The following is a 20,367-nucleotide window of genomic DNA, read 5'->3' on the forward strand; positions in this document are numbered from 1 at the left end:
AGTGAGGTGAGGGCGGAGATTCATTGACATCATATCATCATATTATTGACGTTCTCCCGGAAAGATATTGCTATGCAACCTGTGATCCTCGTGCGTATGGTTGTGAAGATCCATGAGTAAATATGCGTGGGGCGACGACATCGCTTGTTTATATGCGCCCAGAAAATACTCCAATCTTTTTCTGCCAAATAGCTGTTGGCCGAAATGTTCCATCTGGTGCACGCTGCACACAGTGCGCCACAGGACGACGTAACTGGCGTTGTGGGATATTGTTCTAAAATGGGTACTGTCGAAAAAGATGTTTTGAATGAGTAAGAAGATCAACGCGTTGGCGTGGTGAGAACCCCGAATGAAAAGATCGGTTACCTCCTTCAAGGAACCGGCGTCGGTCATGTGATCGTCGACGATGATCAGCGTAGCGCGCGACGTGTCCCACTCTCGCGGTAGCTCCTTGCTAAATTTTACGGAATCCCCGAATTCGTCCTGCATGCTCGGCGAAGCATATTTCTGCACGTAGAATATTTGGGACGGAGGCTTGTCCACCACGTCGTTCAGGTTCCTCTGCACGTTAGCAACGAAAGTAGATTTTCGGCACATGGAGGTGCCGCTTAAGATACAGCGAAAGGGATGACGGAAACAAAAAGGTTCGGGGAAGACATGTTGCGTGCGTACACGTTGCACGAAGAGAAAGAAGAGACTGAGACTCGAAGAGAAATGCATCGCTTTTATTTCCACGTCGTCGTCATCGTCGTCGTCCCCTACATCGGAACTGCGTTCCCAATACAGATTATCCAGGCTAACTTTGGACTTCTTTTTTGCCAGTCTGTCCGTCGCTAAGATGCGGTCGAGCGTCTTCATCTTGTCCTAACACATTAGTTGACGCGCTTGCAACCATTCCAGGCGGTGGCTCCCTCCACGATGCCGCGAAAAAATTCGCGAAGTTTTTCGTTTTTTGTCTTCTCCTTGTGACGACGAGAAACGCAGGAGAATAAATCACACATGGCATATTGTTGTGACGCTGTGGTTAGGCCTAAGCGATCGCCCCCGTAAGCCTTTTTCCCCGATGTGTACTGTTGTCTCCGTGCTGTTTTAGCAGTAGCGGTTAGACCTTTTCTCTCACATGCCTAGACTTGTTTAGCAATGCTGCCATTTTTACCTGCCGCTAGTATCTTGTTCTCTGTCTTTCTTGTCTAGAGCTATGATGGTGGCGCCATCTGGTGTGATGCCCTGCAACTAAGTGGCCACCTGTCGTCAATCTCTGCAACTGCTGGGTGCCAACTACCAACATGGCGGGCGCTGGTCACTCGGATGTTGCGGAGCGGCTTCTTTGCCGGGGCATCGTTGATTTTCGAATAAATTGTTTCTCTCCACTCTATTTCTATCTTTTTATTTTATTTTCTGCCTATTTTTTTATGACCACGATTATCCGGAAACGCACAACTGGTCTGGACACATGTTAGATGCTCCCCAATTAGTGTGATGGCTCCCTGGAGGGTGCTGATTAACCCCCAAGAACACGCTGACATCCCTCACTCATCCTGAGGATGTCATTGCGGGACAGCAGTGACATCCTGGGAATATCCCCACATGATCCTCAATTTGTTAGAAAAGTGTTAGAATGAGACTCCAGAGATAGTCCTCGGGACAACATATGGGGACAAGACTGGGATATTCTCAGGAGCACTATAGGATCATGTAAAATCCTCCAGTAAATCTGCTTTCATTTCTCATTTCTAGAAGTGTGCAAACGTTTACAGTGGAAACGGACTCTCTCTCTTGCAGTTTTCAACCTCGGCCACCAGCTTGTCATTTTCCGTCTCTCATTTTTGATTGTTTTTCGATGACGAACAATGGGTGCCGTGGCATAAAAAAACAAAAAATATAAAAGGCTATGTGCCACTAAGTGTAAGACTAAGACAGCCGACTTTGAAAGGAATATCCAAAAGTGGCATTTCCTTTCGCGGATAAAACATATACCATTTATTGCTTATCTTGCAAACTCCTGCATATGCGAGAGTCCTCCTAGCATCGCAGTCAAAACCAAGGGTGAGGTACCTAAGTTTACTTCAATTCCATGTATAAGCAGCACACCAGTGACGAATTCCTTGGATGATAAGGTTACAACCAAGGTAACGTCCGTGTTTCCTACTTAGTTGATTTAAAACATCCAATGAAAGCCATGCACGCACTGTAAAATGCCATCACCTTTCTGTATCTTCCACGGAAATGCTCCGTGCAGCATCCCATCAGGGACGTTGCACGGATGTTCATGGCAACAAGATCACAATAAAAGGTCTAGCAAGCTATATTTTATCGCACATTGAACCCAGTGCGTGGAGTATCCGTTGAAATCATTCAATTTGTATTTGTACCACTGTATTTTTGTATTTTCTTTTTGTGGTATTTTTGTAGTTTATAAATGATCACTGCTGATTTGGTTGAATTTGGTTATGACAAACAAACCGAAACACTAATTAATGGGCGTAGGCATAGAAATGCACATTGCATTATTAAACTAACTTACTTCTCCTATATATGTCCTCCGGCTGGCGGCCGCAGGATGTACTCAAATGACTCTCACTGGAAGATCCCATGATGACACTCTACGGACCTCCTCCGGACATCCCATCACGGACGAGGACGCGATGACACTTTGAGGACGTCCTGAGGATCGCGAGTGTTCTTGGGGACGTGGGGGGTCCCAATTAGCTCTAATTGCTAATTAATGGCGTCCAGACGAAGATGTGCGTTTCCGGATAAACGTGGTCAGTACTACTGCAAAGTACATCATGACAAAGAAAAAAATAACTTTCACGACTTTAGTGCTCAAGAGCTGGTACCCTCCTGCCAAAGTCGTCCAAATTTTGGAAGCAGAACCAGCAGCCCCAAACAGGGTCAAATCCGAGTCACTTCGCGAACGCTGCTGAACCAGCGGTGACCATCCTGGGGCTGAGGGTCACTATATGTTAGAATGTGAGGCACCTTTTATCCTGGCATACCATGCCTGGGAGGTGAGACCGGGAGGTGACCCGCGTTCGAATCCGGGTGCAGGCTGTGTCTTGGGCTGGGCTTTCCTCAAACACTTTAAAGTGACTGTCGCATCCGGAACCATGGTTACGAATGCAATACCAATGTGTTCGGTACACTACCACGAACTATTTGCCAAATTTTCTCCTTCCAAAACTGCCCGGGTGACGTGGAATCGAATTTAAAAGATCGGGCTTAATTTTGATCCTCGAAAGCGCCAGCGCCAACAACATCGCGTCCATGAAACGGCATCAAACAATGTACATGTGTGCACAACAATTTTGCTCAGAGACCTGGTTTCTACAGGCCTGTACGATGCCTCTGACAAACTAGGATCTTCAAGAACAGTGCTTTCTTCATCCAAGTTCAAGAAGTAAAGAGAATGGGGAATGACTTCATGGCTTCTAGTGACATCTCACAGCTACATGCCAGGACAAAATAACTTGAAAGAAGGAAACAAAAAAGAAAAAAAAGGTCCTTTTCAGATCCACCCAAATGCTTGTGCAGAGGCTGACAACAACAACTTTATTGTGAGATGATGAATGATGCTGACGCAGCGTTCAGATTAAGCCCTTGTTTAAGCCCTTTTTTTGCAATGCTAGTAGTATAATTAGAAGTCCTATAGCCAAGAGTTTTCTCAAATCCAATTCCAATCCAATTCTAAGCCAAAATCCACTGCTAAGCCAACACAATCCAGTTCTAAGCAAACACATCCAATTCCAAAGCCATCTGAGTAGCCGCCATTAGCTCCGCCCACTTCACGTTGATTGGCTCATGCCAGGCCTACTGATCGTTGATTGGTTCACCGTAGCTCCGCTCCTTAATGCTAATTAGTTGGCTTGGCTCCGCTCACTTCACGTTGATTGGCCCATGCTAAGCCCACTGATCGCTGATTGGTTGACTGTAGCTCCGCCCTTTTAGACTAATTACTTTGCTCCGCCCACTTCACGCTGATTGGTGCACGCCGATCGCTGAGCTCCGCTGATTGGTCCGTTCTATGCCTACTGATCACTCGCCCAGACTTTCTAAGCGCTCTGATTGGCCGCCGCCACCGATTGGCCAGTAGTAAGTACTGACCACGTTTATCCGGAAACGCACATCTTCGTCTGGACGCCATTAATTAGCAATTGATAGAAAACAACGAAATTGCACACCGGCTTGACGCAACAAATAACAATTTTAATGCAGACGTTTCGTCTCCCGTGCGGGCAACATCATCAGTGAAAGCAAAATGAGAGGCGACCGCAACCAGCGGATTACTTAACCAGGTCGGCGAACACTTCGGGGAGGGGGCCGCGATTGGTATTACACACTGAAGGTTCTCCTCGCAGGTGCCATGACTCAAGCAGTTTCCTGGGGCCCCACCTTTGTTCCCTAGCTAAGGTCACAGCATTCGCATAGTCAAAAGAGTGATCTGTGTTCCAACAATGTTCGGTGAGCTCTGTCTTAGATCGCGTTGCGTTTGTTGAGTTGCGGACATCTCGTTCGTGCTCTTTTAGTCTTGTACTGCGCTTGCGGCCCGTCTCTCCAATGTAGGACACCTCGCAACCGAGACACTGTACTTTATACACAACACCCGTCTGGGACTCAGGGGGAATATGGTCTTTTGGCTTAGAAATCAGTGAACGAAGTTTCAGGCAGGGCTTGAATGCAGTCTTGATTTTTAACGGGAGGAGGGCTCGCCGAATGGATTCTGATACACCTTTGACGTATGGGATGGTGACGATGCCGTGTCGGAAATCGTCTTTCCTTCGGGTCCTGGGTTCGTGCATGCGTTTTCGTGTGTTCTCAAAGAAACGTAGCGGGTATCCTCGTTTCATGAGTGACTCCTTGATTATCATCTCCTCGGACGTACGTTGTTCCGGGCAAGAAGCGAAATCTTCACAGCGTTGAAGCAGGGTTCTCACTACACTGCGTTTGTGTTCAATCGGATGGTAGGATTCGAAATTTAGGAAATTACCGGTATCACAGGGCTTGCAGTAGACGGAAGTTTGAATCAGGCCGGTGGTGAGCCTGCGTACGGACACGTCCAGGAAGGGGAGCCGGTTCTCCTGTTCAAGTTCGCAAGTGAACTGAATGGACGGTTCAATGCTGTTCAGGGTCGAATGGAATTCGTCTAGGAGGTTGCGATTTAGGATCACGAAAGTGTCGTCGACATACCGTCGGTAGAACTTGATGTTGTGGGTAAATCGTTGGAAGGCAGATTCTTCAACATATTCCATGACTAGATTAGCCATTGTCACGGACACCAGGCTGCCCATCGGACAACCTTCAATCTGATGGTAGACCTGCCCCCGAAACGAAAAATGGGATTGGTTCAGACAGAAGCGTAGCAGGATGATAATGTCCTCCACTGTGAGAGACGTACGTGTGGGAAGGGTGCTGTCGTCACGTAGTCGTGCTTCAGCCACTTTCACTGCTAACGCTGTGGGGACGTTAGTGAAAAGGGAGACAACATCAAAAGAGACCATGATGTCGTTGTCATCGACGACTTGATCTTGAATCAAACGAACGAACTCCTTGGAGTTAGACAGTGTCAGACCATTCCGTCCGGTGACTGGGGTGATTAAATTCACAAGGTGTTTTGACAGGTTATATGTTGGGGATCCAATAAAAGAAACGATGGGTCGTAAGGGGCAATCAGGCTTGTGAATTTTGGGGAGGCCGTAGAGTCTGGGTGTTAAGCCATCCGACGAGAACAGGCGTCGATACGTCACTTCATCGAGGCGTTCCTTTTTCTTGAGGTCACGGAGGTGATCGACAAGACGGCGTTCAGATTTCTAGGTAGGATCATTCGGCAGCGTGATGAAATGGGAAGCATCATCGAGAATCTTCTGCATTTTGGCGTAGTAATGGTCTTTATCCAGTACAACGGTGCCTTTCCCCTTATCCGCCGGAAGGATTATGATAGAGTCGTCTGACCGGAGATCGCGTAGTGCTGCATGTTCCTTCCGCGTGAGGTTCGTTCGGTAATTTACTAAATTTCGAATCCTACCATCCGATTGAACACAAACGCAGTGTAGTGAGAACCCTGCTTCAACGCTGTGAAGATTTCGCCTCTTGCCCGGAACAACGTACGTCCGAGGAGATGATAATCAAGGAGTCACTCATGAAACGAGGATACCCGCTACGTTTCTTTGAGAACACACGAAAACGCATGCACGAACCCAGGACCCGAAGGAAAGACGATTTCCGACACGGCATCGTCACCATCCATACGTCAAAGGTGTATCAGAATCCATTCGGCGAGCCCTCCTCCCGTTAAAAATCAAGACTGCATTCAAGCCCTGCCTGAAACTTCGTTCACTGATTTCTAAGCCAAAAGACCATATTCCCCCTGAGTCCCAGACGGGTGTTGTGTATAAAGTACAGTGTCTCGGTTGCGAGGTGTCCTACATTGGAGAGACGGGCCGCAAGCGCAGTACAAGACTAAAAGAGCACGAACGAGATGTCCGCAACTCAACAAACGCAACGCGATCTAAGACAGAGCTCACCGAACATTGTTTGAACACAGATCACTCTTTTGACTACGCGAATGCTGTGACCTTAGCTAGGGAACAAAGGTGGGGCCCCAGGAAACTGCTTGAGTCATGGCACCTGCGAGGAGAACCTTCAGTGTGTAATACCAATCGCGGCCCCCTCCCCGAAGTGTTCGCCGACCTGGTTAAGTAATCCGCTGGTTGCGGTCGCCTCTCATTTTGTTTTCACTGATGATGTCCCCCGCATGGGAGACGAAACGTCTGCATTAAAATTGTTATTTGTTGCGTCAAGCCGGTGTGCAATTTCGTTGTTTTCTATCATGACTTCTCCCGGCTTCTGGAATATTTTTTGCATAATTAGCAATTAGAGCTAATTGGGACCCCCCACATTAATCAGCACCCTCCAGGGAGCCATCACACTAATTGGGGAATGTCTATCTCGCGTCCAGACCAGTTGTGCATTTCCGGATAATCGTGGTCATAAAAAATAAAAAATAGGCAGAAAATAAAATAAAAAGATAGAAATAGAGTGGAGAGAAACAATTTATTCGAAAATCAACGATGCCGCGGCGAAGAAGCCGCTCCGCAACACCCGAGTGACCAGCGCCCGCCATGTTGGTAGTTTGCACCCAGCAGTTGCAGAGATCGACGACAGGTGGCCACTTAGTTGCAAGGCATCACACCAGATGGCGCCACCATCATAGCTCTAGACGAGAAAGACAGAGAACAAGATACTCGCGGCAGGTAAAAATGACAGCACTGCTAAACAAGTCTAGGCATGCGAGAGAAAAGGTCTAACCGCTACTGCTAAACAGAAAACAGTACACATCGGGGAAAAAGGCTTACGGGGACGATCGCTTAGGCCTAACAACAACACTACGCAGCTAACACAAGGCGGAAACCACACATCGCTAAACATGCGTCAACAGGCTTGCTCACCGCAAAACAAGTCTAAACATACGAGGAAAAAGGCTTACGGGGGGCGATCGCTTAGGCCTAACCTCAACACTACGCAGCTAACACAAGGCGGGAACCACATATCGCTAAACATGCGTCAACAGGCTTGGACACCGCAAAACAAGTCTAAACATGCGAGAAAAGGCTTAACACGAGCGCGGTCACCGCTAAACACGGCAAACATACGAGAAAAGGAGCACGTCAAATCACTCACCTTTTCCCCCGCGGCAACTTCCACGCAGAAACTGAGCGAGCGCGGAGAACACACGTCTGCTCTCTACGAGAGCCAGCCAGAAACTGAGCGAGCGCGGAGCGCACGTGCGTCTTCCGCGACAGCCCGAGAGAAACTGAATGAGGCGACGCGCCGCGGCAGCTATGGATGCGCGCGCGCCCTCTGCTCCACCCGTCCGCGCATGCGCGCGCGCGCGCTCTTAGCGCCCTCTGCGCCGCCCGCGGGTGTTTTCGGTTTCGACTCTCTGCTGCGCGCGCGCGCGCTCCTAGCCGCGACGGGTGGCTTCTGTTTCACTTTCGTTTCTTTGCGCGCGCGTTTATCTGTATAAAGGCAGCGCGCACCGCGCTCACGTCATCATTCTGACCGACGTGGAAAACGCCATGTGTGGTTTATTCTCCTGCGCTTCTCGTCGTCGCAAGGAAAAGACAAAAAACGAAGAACTTCGCGAATTTATACGCGGCATCGTGGAGGAAGCCTTTCAAGTCCACCGTCTGGAATGGTTGCAAGCACGTCAAGAAATGTGTGAGGACAAGATGAAGACGCTCGACCGCATCTTAGCGGCGGACAGACTGGCGAAAAAGAAGTCCAACTTTAGCCTGGACAATCTGTATTGGGAACGCAGTTCCGATGTAGAGGACGACGACGACGTGTAAATAAAAGCGATGCATTTTTCTTCGAGTCTCAGTCTCTTCTTTTTCTTCGTGCAACGTGTACGCACGCAACATGTCTTCCCCCGAACCTTTTCGTTTCCGTCATCCCTTTCGCTGTATCTTAAGCGGCCCCTCCATGTGCGGCAAATCTACTTTCGTTGCTAACGTGTTGAGGAACCTGAACGACGTGGTAGACGAGCCTCCGTCACAAATATTCTACGTGCAGAAATATGCTTCGCCGAGCATGCAGGACGAATTCGGGGACTCCGTAAAATTTAGCAAGGAGCTACCGCGAGAGTGCGACACGTCGCGCGCTACGCTGATCATCGTCGACGATCACATGACCGACGCCGGTTCCTTGAACGAGGTGACCGATCTTTTCATTCGGGGTTCTCACCACGCCAACGCATCGATCTTCTTACTCGTTCAAAACATCTTTTTCGACAGTAGCCATTTTAGAACAATATCCTACAACGCCAGTTACGTCGTCCTGTCGCGCACCGTGCGCAGCGTGCACCAGATGGAACATTTCGGCCAACAGCTATTTGGCAGAAAAAGATTGGAGTATTTTCTGGACGCATATAAACAAGCGATGTCGTTGCCCCACGCATATTTACTCGTGGATCTTCACAACTATACGCACGAGGATCACAGGTTGCGTAGCAATATCTTTCCCGGAGAACATCAATATATCTACGCTCCGAAATTAATCTCCGCCCTCACCTCACTTTACTGAAAGTACTCTCCACTCTACCCCGTCCGCGCCGTCGCGACGTCTTGAGACGTTCGTCCTCGTCCGACATGAAACACCTCTCCGAAATTTGCCTCAATGTATTGAACGGAAAGGTGTCTCTAGCTCCAGATACGTTCGCGCGTTTGAAGAAGCACAAACGGTTTTTACGACGGCTCGCCTACAAAAAGATTCACAAGAATCCGCAACGTTTGAAGCGCTATCTGTCTCAGCAGCGAAGACAGGGCGTTCTTTCGTCGGTGGTTCCTCTCCTGCTTTCCGCCGTGTTGAACCTTTTCACCAATGGCCAAGAGAATTGAAGTGACCACCTCCTCCATCGGAAACATTCTTTCCTCGAAGGAGAGTGATGACGTCAAAGTGAAACTCATACTGCAAGCACTGTATCGCATACTTAAGCAGTACGGATTCGACCCCTACGACAATAAAAACAAGGCGTCCGACGCTACAAATGACTTTGACTATTCTCTCTCTCTCCAGAGGTGGACGAAGAGGAAGCGGAAAGGGTCGTCTCGGAATTAAAGAAGGTTCTTTCCTGGGATCGCGGGGGTTGTGTCTCCGTGTCGGGCAAGCCCATCAGACACTCCTCCGTTTACGAACTCGTCAATTATTTGTTGCAACGTAAGACGGGAAAGAAACCTTCCTGGTTCCCCAAAGTCTCGAAACTATTGCGTCTGATTTCTCTGCCCAAATCTCGCGAGCCTCAACAGCAGCAGCAGCAGCAGCAGGCCTCCATTGCGTGGACGACTTATGGAGGGATATGAGAAACCAGAGTGTGGTTTGGGGGGTGTGGAACGCTATAGAAAAGCGCGTCACTTGAGCAAAAAGAAGGCTCTTGCCATTCTCAGAAAGCTGGATGCCTACACGCTCCACCATCCGGCCAGAAGAAAGTTTAATAGGAGGCGCATCATCGCGCTCAAGATCAACGACGTGTGGCAAATGGACCTCGTCGATTTTTCAAAATACAAGAGATTCAACGGTGGCTACCGCTCCATTCTCGTGGCAATCGATTCCCTCTCCCGCTTTCTGCGCACCCTCCCACTAAAGACGAAGCGCCCCGCCGAAATGAAAAGGGCTATGATAAGACTTTTTCGGGGAGGTAACGTACCTACACGCAGCTTTTGCGACAGAGGCGGGGAATTCTACAACAAGACCGTCAAGGAGTATCTCTCACGAAAGAAGGTACACATGTATTCGACCTTCTCTCCAGTAATCAAAGCATCGCAGGCAGAACGCGTCATACGCACTTTACGCGACAGAATATTCCGTTATTTTAGAGTAACGGGAAAATAGCACTTCGTTTCCGCGCTTCCCAAGATCGTGCGCGACTACAACAACACCAAACACAGGACTTTGGGCATCAGCCCGTCCGAAGTCACGCCCGAAAACGAATTGGAGCTGTTCAATAAGATAAATGGGAAGCCCGTCGTACCCTCCGTGAAAAAGAAGCTCAAACTGGGAGATAAAATGAGGGTCCTACTACACAGAAAAGGTTTTCATAAGAGCTCGGAAGGGAGTTGGTCGCCTCAGATTTTCACCGTCTCCCGCCTGAGAGACACCTCTCCTCCCGTCGTACACCTGGAAGATTACCGTGGTAAGGAAGTGGACGGATCTTTCTACCCGGAGGAGGTACTCGTCGTAACTCGAGACGCCAATCAGCCTTGGCCAGTAACGAAAGTGCTGAGAAAGAAGCAACTGAACGGTCAGAGCTTCTCCTTGGTTCGCTGGTTCGGTTACGACAAAGAACACGACAGTTGGGTTCCGAGCAGCGACGTGGTCAAGATTGGGAAATGATGTCAGACATCTATGTCCACCTGCTCTCGAACGCCAGCATGGATAAGTTTCCCTCGAATAAACTCAACGCCTTCACGGTAGCTTTTGATAGTCCGCTTCAGCTCTCGAATCGGTATAAAGTCGGTCTGATGGATCTCAGCATAAGTAACGATTTTTTAAATATCGGGTACGAAAGGCAAGATGCGAAAATCGAGGTTTCTTTCGAGGACACGGTGGAAGCCGGCAGAACTTTTCGTATCACCTCGGATCTCGAGAGGGATTTGGGAAAAGCCCTTTCGGAATTCAACGTTTCTTTCGCATACAATAAATCGCGATACGACTTCGTCTTACCCGTGGACGTGAAAGCCGTGGAATTGGACCCTCGGCTCGCACAGGCGCTCGACGCCTCGCTAGCGTCCCGCGAAGCAGGTCGTGCGGTGAAACCCCCCAAATTGAGCGAACGTGAAGCCACCTCCATCTTATTGGAGCACGCCGCACCCGTCGCTTTCGGCGACGTCACTCTGAATTCGGAAAGTACGTCCCTACGGAACACACTCAACAAGTATTTCCAGGCGCACAAGCTGGACGCCTCGCTAGAATTCGCGGATAACGTCTACTCTCTGAAAACACCGAAAGGGTTGCACGTACCGGAACCCTTTGGCAAGCTGCTACATCTCACAGCCGTCGAGGGACACGAAGAAACGCTAAGCGTCTCTCTCCCCGTAGCGCGTCAATTTTCTTTCACGATCAAGACGAAAATTCCACGATCTTTGCAAGTACATGTGCCTCCCGGCTATTATGCGACGCCGCAAGCACTTCTAAATGCGATTAACCAGCGCGTAGGCGAACGCGCGCGCTTCAGCTTCGACGGAACCGAACAGAAATGTAAAATTCGGCTTTCCGAGGGCACCTCCACCCTAAGACTTTCTGAGTACCTTGCCGTGCTTTTGGGCTTCGAATCGCGTACCGTGTTCACGGGGGAGGATGCCACGAGCTCCGTCGAGGTACTCCTGGAACCCCCGTTTCACAACATAATCGTGTACACGGATATCGTGGAACCCACGTACGTGGGGAGCGGGAAAAAACCGATACTAAAAATACTACCCTTTTATTACGAGAAAGACAAGCACGTCGTCACCTACACGTTAGATAACATCCAGTATTTTAACCTGTCTCAATTCGAAATTCCTTCAGTGACGATCGTTCTCGCGGACGAAACGGGAAGACGTTTGCCGTTGCGGTCCAAAGGCAGAACCAATCTAACGTTGCATTTCAAATGTGTACCGTAATTCCCCCAAAATAATTCCCGTGTACACGGGACCCCTTTTCCAACGAGGGGGCGGTGTGTTGAGCAACATATCCAAGTTTATCGTTCCCATCTGGCAGCAAATAAAACCGATCGCCAAGAGAACGTTGAAGCGCTTGGCGCTGAATTTGGCCGATGGCGAAGGAATATCGCGCGCAGTAAAAAAGACGGCCATAGCAACGGGGAGAGACGTGCTGGATTCCATGGAGGGCTCTGGAAACAACAATGGGAAGAAACGCCGCAAACGACAACAAAAGGCGCCGACACACGACGCACCTGCAGATATCTTTGGTACGCCGTGAAGGTCACACATCTGCTGCGCGCGCTCCGTCATGACGTCAACGAAAGGAAAAATACAGACGCCGATCTGTTTAATGAGTGATGTGATGATATTCGAACCCCCTTCCATTCAATACGGCGTGGAAGATACTTCGTACCAACTTTTTTATCCGGTCAACGGGGTAAATAATTCCGTGATCGAGTTTTGTATTCAAAATTTGCAAAGGGCACACTTGGATCTCTACGGCAGTTTTGTGTCTTTGACCGTGCGCATTGTTCGCGACGACGGGGAAGAAATGGATGAGAAAGATGTCGTTTTCCCAATAAACCACCTGTTGAGCGGCATGTTTAAGACGGTCACCGTTTATGCGAACAACAAGCTCGTCAGTTCCAACGAGTTGTACGCCTACAGGAGTATTTTGGACGTCGTGCTTCATTCCACGCCCATGACTCAAGAAACAGTGCACGCGGCTGGACTTTATGTCGAGGACGACGAACATTTAAAGGACGATTACGACGTCTCGTCTCGCGGTCCGAAACAACGTTACGAAGCGACGAAGGGTGGAAAATACTTTAACCTGGTCGGTCAGATCAATACCGACCTGTTTCAACAGCCGTGCCTGATGGTACCTGCCGTCGAAATTCGCGTCGTTTTCCTGTTAAACAACGACGAATTTAAACTCGTATCGGTCCCCAAAGATAAGAAAACGTACAATTACGAGGTGGACATTAAAGAAATGACGTTACACTTGAAAAAGGTGACGCTTGCACCTTCCCTATTTTTGGAATACAAGCGGCGGCTTCAGACCACGCCAGCCATCTACGTGTTACGCGGATTGGAAACCAAGGTGCGGAGCTTGAGTGCCGGGAGCTTGGACGCTCACTTTGAAAACGTTTACCCCGAAAGGGTGCCTTCCAAATTATGCGTCGCCCTGCTCGCCACGTCCGACTTTCTCGGCGACATCCAATCGAACCCCTACAAATTCCGTCATTACGACCTGTCTCATTCGATGCTCTCCGTGGTCGGCCAGCAAGTGCGAGCCGAGTACGACTTTCAGAACGACCTCGTCAAAATTCCCTACTTGAACTTCTTGCAAGAACTGGGAGAGAAACATTTCAAGTATAGCTACGAGCGATTTAAAACGAACGGGTTCCTTCTCTACTTCAACTTGGACGTGGACAAGTGTTCTTCTCCTTCGCATTTGAACAAGTGGCGGAAAGGAAACGTTTGCCTGCAATTATGCTTCGCTAAAGCCCTTCCACACGCGGTCACCGTCCTCTTGATGCTCTGAGCTCTCCACATGCTTGAGCTCATGTGCGTTGACAAGGACCGTACGGTCACCTTCCCATAAGAAAAGATGTACGAGAGCGACATCTTGGAACTCGTGTCCCTGAACCCCCTCGCTTCCTCCATGCTGAGAGGCATTTGCGCTTCCAACGAAGCCTTCGTTTTACGCAAGCCCGGCTATTTAATCATCAATACGGAAGAGCGAAGAAGGCGCGGGCAGCACTGGGTGCTCTACCTGAAAAACTACGACGGGTCTGCCGTGTTTTTCGACAGCTACGGACTTCCCCCCATCGAAGCAAACCTTCGAAGACTTTACCTGTAGTGGACGAGTATAACGACAAGTGTATTCAATCGCCTTTTTCGCCTTACTGCGGGCTTTTTTTTATCTACGTAGCCACGCGCATGTCGAAACGCTACGGCTTGAAAAGTTGTGTATCCATGTTTTCCTGTAACCTCGAAGAGAATGACGAAACAATAAAATGTCTCCTCGTGAGCGAACTCGTTTCGTAAAAAATAGTCTATTTATTTTTTCACGACATACACAACACCCTTGCAAGACGATCTTCCAACGTGCTGACCCGACGCTCACCGTCGTCGCCGGTCTGCACCGTGACGTCGAGGGATGTGCGGAGAAGCCAGTAGCGACGGACGATAGGTCGGTTGAAACCCGCGTTGATGAGACACGGGTCGACTGTCTCTCCTCGTCTATACTTTCCAGCAGCTCGAGCTTGTAATCTACGAAATGCTTCATTTTCTTTGCAATCTTCCCACTGACGGTGAACAGACGTAAGGGTATCGTCTTGAGAATCGAGCGAAAGTCTTCCTCGCAGCTATCACCGTGAATATAATCGCGTAATCGCAGCAAGTCCCGATACATTCGCGTTTGCACAAAGGTGGCAAACCTCTGCTCGGGCGTCATCATGACTGAGACGGAATGAGAGTAGACAACCTTTTTTTATTTCTCGTTACACATGAATTAGGCTCCAGCTTTGGTTTCGTAGCCGGGAAGGCAGCCCAAATACGGACGAAGGCTCGAGTCTAACCAATGGCTGGGGTTTCTCGACCAGAGTCCACCGCAGCGACAGGTTGACAGTTGTCCACACAGCGACAGTTGATCGCTGATTCGCAAAAAGAAGGTCTTTGGAGGAGGCTTGAAGGTTAGGACCAGGAGTAGATCTCCCGTCAGTAGCCATTCGTAATCTGCAATGAAAGGAGTGTGAGAAACGCGTGTTTTTTTTAACTCAAACACACACACGTACAATCTTCTTCAGTCACAGAGTGACACTGATGGCCCATCTTCTCCATCTTCTTTCAATAGTCGAAGTCCTTCGCAACGTACGTCGAACGGTACCGTCCGACAGCCGAGAAACGGGCGAATCAATCGGTCCGTCCAATGCTTTTGCTCTGAAAAAATGTGAATGATTATAGAACGTATTAAAAATAACGAGGAAGCGTACCTTTGGACCACAATCCACCAGAATTGGTGCAGAAGAAGCGGGCGCTGCCAATCTCCCGAAATATGTGAGGCGGGAAAAAACCGACTTCACGCGCAGCAAAAGTGTTGTACACTGGAAACGAAACTCTTCAAACATTTCGGCGATGATGACGTCATGGGTATTACTTACGAGGATCTACCAAGCTGATCATGATGGAATGACGATCGACCATTCGCTTCGACATTTATAGTAAAGCTTTGCCTCTCACTCCTATGACGTCATTGAACGTGTTTGAACATGTTAAGGCGTGTTTGAACATGTTCGGACACGGGCGGCGAACCGTCGAAGTCGCCCCTGGACACACTCGTTCCTCTCTCTTCCTCTTTATGACGTCATTGAACGTGTCTGAACATGTTTGGACGTGTTTGAACATGTTGTGACGTCACTGAACATGTCTGAACATGTTTGGACGTGTTTGAACATGTTGTGACGTGTGTAGACACGAACCCCGCAATACGAAAAACGTCACGCAGTACGAATTAGATTGGTGGTTAGTGTGTCGCGCCCAGTGTAGAAGGATCCTGGGTTCGAATCCCACTCTGGGTCTTCTTGTCGTCATGTACAAGTCGTCCCAGAGTGTTAGCTAGAAATTGGTGTAATGTTTTATTCAATGTCGATGGTATTATCATTGTCATATGCGACATCGCAAAAAGGCGCGAAAGACGGAAGGCGGGGTGGTCAAAGTGCAGACGACACTGTCGCAATGCGAGGAGGAGGAGAGCGGTGTAGCGACTATAAAAGGTGTGCTGGTTCTACGACGATTGACAGGAAGCCCACGAGGGGCATCCATCCACGACACGAGGCGTTTCGTGGAGCAAAATGTAAGTTGGCCGTCTCTGCTGTGAGAGTGTATTCTATGTATGACATTGTTTTTCAGGAACCGATAGCCGCTGTCACCGCATGACACTGAACACAGGAACTCATCCCATACTCTCTCATCATCAATCTCAAGCGTTCCTCAACTGAAGGGAAAAGTGAGCATTGTTAGGGGGAATCTCGTACTGGTTTTGTTTGACCGCAGTGCCGCGCTGTCTCGTATGCTCGTGGCCGTAGAAAGAGAGCACGAAGCTAGAATAGAGAATCTCGGTAATAGCCCAGTCGTCCTTTCAGATGACGACGACGACGACAGAGACAGTAGTCCGCCTTTCGTAATACCTGAAACGGACGACGACGAACCCCTAGATGGACATGACAATGCAGACGAATTGCTCATGTGGGAAGGGGATCAGTCGTATGCAGATTTCATTCCTCTGTCTGGTAGGGTTCGAGATGAATCACCAGATGCAAGCCCAGAATTTCGAAACGAAGCTGAGCCTGTCCAGGGTCGTAGAATCGTTGAATTGAGAGAACACGTCGTAGAGAATCATCCCTCCGTCACGGAGAGACGATTCCTTCCTTTCTTTGTCACAGACGAGGCATTTGACGGAACGGCTACTAGGTACACGCTTCTCTGTTCCCCGCACGACGACAACGTCGACGATTTGCGACTCTATCTACCGAGCATAGCTCCAGTAATCACGCGCGTCCTCGAAGCTTATCCCATGCCTTTCAAATTTTGTCTGTGCTCAAAGGCGCTCATGGTTAAGGACGGAGCCGACGGGTTGACTTCGCATCTCCTTCACGTGAACCTTCACATGAGAGTCGTTCATAACCGCCAAGAAATCGAAGGCGCGATAAATGCTGCTATCGCAGAATCCTCGCAACGCGTTGAAAGCTATGCGAGAGAAGGGTCTGGTTTCACCTCGAACGACGTCCAATGTGTCGACTTAAAACTAACGCGCTTAAAACCGAAGCGGATTGGATGCACGATCAAGCTTCCCGAGCTGCTAAAGAAAAAAACAAAGACTCTCACAAACGTCAAACTTCCGCCGAATCACGAAAACGAGTGTTTCAAGTATAGCGTGCTGGCACTCTTACATCCTTTGAGGAGCAAACCAAACCTGCATGTAAGATACCACAAGTACATGAATCCTTCCCATCCGGAGACGCGCGTAACGTACTGGCCGCCCTGCTTCCCAGTCACTTACGAAGACATTTCCCTGTGGGAGAGAAAAAACAAAATCTCGGTCTACACCTACGTGTTCGACGAGCAGACGAGTTCGATATCTACCGGACGGGTTCCCTGCACGCTCTATAAGGATAAAGTCCACCTGCTCGAGGTTAGGGAGCATTTCTATGGGATCCGAAAATTGACTGTGAAATTGAAAAGTGACTACTTTTATTGCGAGAAATGCACGTCCGGTTACGGAACGAGAGAGGCATTGCAGCAACACGAACGTCTGTGTCGAGACGTAAACGAAGTGATTCTCGAAATGCCAAAAGCGGGGGAGTGTGTCTCCTTCAACAAGATACAGTACATGCATCCCTATCCCTATTTCGCGGTGTTGGACACGGAGAGCGTTTTGGAAAAGGACGCGCTCGTGAAGGACGCCTCGAGTGTGCACAGGATGAGCTCGTATAGCATTGTGCTAGTGAGAAGTTGTGATGGGAAAATAATGGACGCAGATGGTTATATGGGACCCAACGCGGCAGAGAAATGTTTGCTCTCGCTCAAGCGATTTAGTGATCAAATCGATAGGTTGAACAGTTGTCCCGCGCCGTTGGTCATGAGTATGGAAGACCACTTTCGGCACGCGAGCGCTACGCACTGCGAATTTTGTGGAATCGAATTTAACCGACATACGCGGAAGGTATCGCATCACGACCACACCCGCTTCGTAGAGCCCGGTTCTTCGAATTTTGTCACGACGCTGTGTGATACGTGTAACCTTACGTGTCGTAACACCAAAGAACTCGTCGTGTGCGTGCACAACCTGCAATACGATTTGAGCTCCCTTCTCCGCCACATGCACGTTCTAAATCTGGCCGAGCCGTGGATCTTAGCTTCGAGCTTGGAAAAGATAAGAGGGTTCAACATTGGCGATCTTCATTTCCGCGATACCACGCAGTTTTTCAACCTCTCCTTGTCGAACCTGGTGGAAACCCTGCTCGCCAGCGGAGGCGAGAGCGCGTTTCATTGTACCCGTCAAATGTTTGGTGACCGTTTCCGACGCCTCCTCAGGAAGGACCCGTACACCTTCGTCGACAGTTTCGAAGCGTACAATTTGCCCGCACTACCGCCAAAGGAAGCTTTCAAAAGCGACCTGAACGACCAAGAGATCACGAACGAGGACTATCAGTACGCCCTCGAGATTTTCGAATTGTTCGAATGTAAGAACCTAGGCGGTTACACGCGTCTCTACGTCACGCTCGACGCCTGTCAGCTCTGCGACGTCGTACTGTATTTCAGGAAGATTGCGCTAGAGACGGATAGGTTAGATATCCTACGCACAGTGTCCCTCGCCAGTTACGCGTGGAGCAGCGCTCTGAAGCTCACCAAAGTCAAACTCGAGCTCATGAGCGATCGCGAGATGTACGAAACGATCGAGAAGGGAATCAGGGGAGGCATTTGTAACAGCTCCCACAGATACTGTCGGGCTAATCACAAGGGGTGCGACGATTACGATCCCCAGCAAGAAAACACTTTTATCCAGTACCTCGACGTGAACACTTTGTACCCGTACGCGATGACTTTCCATCTCCCGACAGGTGGTTTTGAGTGGGTGGATCCTTCGAGGTGGAGCGAGATCGATTTTCTCAACATTCCTCACGATTCGGAAGTGGGTTACGTGTACGTGGTAGACTTGTCATATCCCGAAGAACTGCACGCGCTCACTAGGGATTTTCCCCTGGCACCCGAACACAGGTGCGTGGACGAGAACGAACTCTCCACCAACGTTGGCGCTGAACGCCCCTTCCACAACGAAACTCTTGCTGACGTGCTACGACAAAGAACGCTACGTCGTTCATTATGCACTGCTCGCTCTGTACGTGAGGTTGGGCATCAAAATAAAACGTGTTCACAGCATCCTCTCGTTCCGCCAAGACAACTTTTTGCGAACCTTCGTGCAAAGAAACGTCGCGTTGAGGAATGCCGCGAGCACGAAATTCGACCGACTTCTGTACAAAACCATGTCGAACAGCACGTTCGGTAAGTCGATACAAAATGTGAGACGGATGAAAAAGTATGCCCTAGCCTACGACAAAGAAAGCGCGCTCCGAAAAGCTAGCTCCGTCGACAGTCAGCATTTTCACATTCTGAGTGATAAGTGCATCTTGTACGAGATGAAACAACGCCGCATCAAATGCACGCACCCCCTTTACGTGGGCTTTGCCATTCTTGAAATATCCAAAGTCCGAATGTACAGCTTCATCTACGAGTCGCTCTTTTCTCGCTTGACATGTCCAGTGCAATTGATCTATAGCGACACGGACAGCGTAACTTTTTCTCTCACGTGTGAAAGCCTGGAAGAGCAGCTGATGAAGATTGAGAGCGAGTTAGATCTGTCTTCCTATCCGCCGGACCACCCACTTTTCAACGACGAGCACGCGAATCAGATGGGGTACTTCAAAGACGAGATGGGGGGCGGAGTTATTCAGGAAGTCGTAGCCATCCGAGCGAAAATGTACAGCATTCTCTTGGCTGGGACACACAAACAGATCGCGAGAGCCAAAGGAGTTAAGAAAGACGTGGTGAGGAAACATTTATTGCACGAAGTGTACCGAGATTCTCTGTTCAATGAAAAGGCGGTCTCTCAGAAGCAGTGCACCATCCAGAGTATAAAGCAAACGATGTACACCATTTCGAGACTCAAGAAGAGCTTGGTCCCCTACGACGACAAACGCTATCTCGTGGATGCCGTACACTCCTTCCCTTATGGGAGCTGCGAATACGGTAAGCTTTCCTAGTGTTTTGACGCGTATCGCATTACGATAGTACTCCCTCTTTGTGCAGCACCGGAAAACCCGGAACAGAGCCCGAGACCGTCGACGTCAGGCATCGAGTAACCGTGGAACAAAGAGCTGCACGCGCATGTAATCGAGAATAAAAGTTCTAGTCGAGACATGCTTCTCTCTCTCTCTCTCTCTCAGACAGGAGAAGCACGGGACATCGTGGCAGTGTGGTAGCGGAATGGGTGTACGAAAAGAATTACCATTCCGTCATCGTGCTGGCGCAGTGACCCGCGCAATGACGGCGCTGCGATGAAGATTCCCCTTTTCTGGCATGTCTGATCTCATGTACGCAGCATTAC

At 49.3% G+C, this 20,367-nt stretch overlaps 1 protein-coding gene and 1 long non-coding RNA gene across 2 annotated transcripts; both read right to left on the reverse strand.

The window, feature by feature from the left end:
- Positions 1-4,283: 4,283 nt before the first annotated feature.
- LOC135398539 (uncharacterized) lies at positions 4,284-5,498 on the reverse strand. The gene has a single exon (XM_064629938.1). The coding sequence runs from the start codon at positions 5,496-5,498 to the stop codon at positions 4,284-4,286; it is 1,215 nt and encodes a 404-aa protein (XP_064486008.1).
- Positions 5,499-7,036: 1,538 nt separating this feature from the next.
- LOC135397916 (uncharacterized) lies at positions 7,037-7,782 on the reverse strand. The gene is made up of 2 exons (XR_010423876.1): positions 7,678-7,782; positions 7,037-7,212 (listed from the first exon to the last, which is right to left on the reverse strand). It is a non-coding gene; the product is annotated as an uncharacterized LOC135397916 (long non-coding RNA).
- Positions 7,783-20,367: the final 12,585 nt, after the last annotated feature.

The sequence above is a fragment of the Ornithodoros turicata genome, chromosome 6, assembly GCF_037126465.1.
Source record: "Ornithodoros turicata isolate Travis chromosome 6, ASM3712646v1, whole genome shotgun sequence".
NCBI lineage: Eukaryota > Metazoa > Arthropoda > Arachnida > Ixodida > Argasidae > Ornithodoros > Ornithodoros turicata.

Bases quoted from the DNA above. Each gene is read 5' to 3' on its own strand.
- LOC135398539 (XM_064629938.1), bottom strand. From the start codon at position 5,498: ATGGTCTCTTTTGATGTTGTCTCCCTTTTCACTAACGTCCCCACAGCG.